Genomic DNA, 2,310 nt, shown 5'->3' with positions numbered 1-2,310 from the left:
GTTAGCTTTTTTTTCAGCTTAATCTACAGTAGGTAATATATCATTCAAGGGTTCATCTAAGTTCTCAAAGGTCCAAATAAGATGTACAGCCATGTAGCCGTATCTTTACTGTATGGCTGGATATAGATCTTGTGCTTCCAGACCTCACATAGGGACGGGGAGACTCTATTTGTAAGAGGTATGCAAGTAATCAAAAACATTAACTTGGTTTATAAATGGCTAATTGGTATATAATGTCAACATGTGATTTCAAAGAGATGCAGAGTACAGTTTTTTTGGACATGGGTCCAACTGATCAGTGTTGCCCATATTTTTGGGCTGATTCTTGCAGCTGATGGTTTTCTTCCTCCCAATAGAGGATAAAAATGACCCCTTGGTAACAAGTTTTAGCGGTCTCAACTGAAACAAAAGAAACATCTATAACCAAATCAAACAAAGCATCAACAGTTGAGTATTAATCCTGCTGCTGAGTTGCACTTAATGTCTCTGGGTGGGATTAACGTGGTTCCAGTGGAGCAGGTGGGTTTTGGACATTTAAAGCAGAAAAACTAATAACTATGTACCCATCTGCTGTTCAGAGCCGCCCGCTCAGGGTGGCCTTTTTAGGGGTGGTGGCGCCGCTGGAGGTGCAGCAGACGGTGTGTGTGTGTGTGGGTGGGGGTGCTTTAGGAGTCATTATATATAGAAATCAAGCTCTACGTTTGGTTGGACTTTGGTCGGGTCACCAAACTGGACTGCAGATTTGGGGTAACAATGGGAATGATGTCTGCAACTGAGATTTAATGTGCAGAATTCAAACTGTTTATATGGAGAAAACACACCTGAAGAACCTGCAAAATTAGCATCTTCCTGTAAAATTAGAAGAAGTAAAAACCTAAATGTTTTATAAAGCTGTGAACCTTTTTTCTTCTTCTTCTCTAGTTCTGTACATCAGCACCCAGAAGAGGAAGGTGTAACAGGATGAAGATTTATTCTACCTGCAGCCATGTTCAGAGAACTGTCTTTATTTTTTTCTGTGGTTCTTTAAAATGTTTTTTTTAAATGACGTAAATAAGTTGTGAATTTTATGTTTTCATTGTTATGATAAAAGGAATAAAGTTCTGTTGAATGAATTTGATGAAGTTTCTGTTCTTAGGCCCAACAGTAACATGAGCATTAGATGGTTTAAGCGATGGAGAAAAAAAAATCATGGTTATTCAATTATAGAAATAATCACCTAATTTGGTGATAGGAGTAATGCTACACAGATGTAAAATAGAACTCTACAAATATAACCTATATATGAATAACAAAAATAGATAAAATGTCGATTATTTGTATAGCTGGTGAGTGAAATTTGCATTTTTTCTTTTATTTGCAATTGTTTTTGTTCTGTATTCCAATTTTTGGAAAAGGATGCCTAAATTTTATATCAAATATCTTTATGTACCAAAATGTACCAAACAATGGTTAATATTTAGGAGTTTTTCCATTCCTCTTTGAATAACAAACTTATACGGAGCTTACAAGGTAAACAATACGAGATCCTGGTGTGTAAAATATGTATTAAAAAAATAGATTTAGGATTATTCTAAACATAATTTTTTCCCCCTTCCATTATAATGGAACCTGCTTTATTTAACACATTTATGAGCGCTGCCAATGAGTCCTACATTTATAATCTTCCTCAGTCATGGCCGGTTTTAGACAGGGGGGCCAGCAGAGGCTGGGGCCCCTGCTAGAATTTCAATATAAGTACAGTAGGTAAATTTTTCTTAAGTTTTCTCCCTTGATTAAGCAGGTTCGAGATAATTTACAGATGTTATAAGATGATTAAATCTTAAAATAAGAACAGCTACATGACCTGTTTCAAGTGGATGATATGACTATATGAACAAAAATCCTCTTTCGTCAGATCATCTCATTAACTTGCTCACTTCAAGATCTTTACACTTATTTTGAGGCATTTTTACCTTACCAATTTTTATACTAATTTTAAAATAAGTTTTTAAAGCATAATACATTTCTTATGATTTGCATTGACAGAAACCTTTAGTGATTTGTTCCTTGGAGTGACTACATTTAATTAAGTTTAAGAGTTATTTAGAAATGAGTCAAATTAAGGCTCCTGCCATATTAAGATACAATCAGTGTTTTCATCCCTTAGATCAGGAGTCTGCAACCTTGGATTTGTGGCTCAGTTAATGCACTAAACTCTTGCTATATTTATGTTTGTTCTTTAGTTCCCCATAGGAGCAAGCAGATCCATGAGAATCCTGTCGTTTTTCCCACTCTGTCTGGGCTGGATTACCCAGATTACGGTAATATTTC

The 2,310-nt window shown here is 35.5% G+C and overlaps 1 protein-coding gene across 1 annotated transcript in view; it reads left to right on the top strand.

The window, feature by feature from the left end:
* Window positions 1-1,112, top strand: part of lsm6 (LSM6 homolog, U6 small nuclear RNA and mRNA degradation associated) — a 3,747-nt gene extending 2,635 nt beyond the window's left edge. The window contains exon 4 of the mRNA XM_015394484.1: window positions 922-1,112. Within this exon, the coding sequence (XP_015249970.1) occupies window positions 922-956 (35 nt within the window). The 3' untranslated portion in view covers window positions 957-1,112. The remainder of the gene's footprint in view (window positions 1-921) is intronic.
* The last annotated feature ends 1,198 nt before the right edge of the window (window positions 1,113-2,310 follow it).

Source organism: Cyprinodon variegatus, unplaced genomic scaffold, assembly GCF_000732505.1.
Source record: "Cyprinodon variegatus isolate N-32 unplaced genomic scaffold, C_variegatus-1.0 Scaffold688, whole genome shotgun sequence".
NCBI classification, from domain to species: domain Eukaryota; kingdom Metazoa; phylum Chordata; class Actinopteri; order Cyprinodontiformes; family Cyprinodontidae; genus Cyprinodon; species Cyprinodon variegatus.
This window is presented reverse-complemented; position numbering and strand designations above follow the sequence as displayed.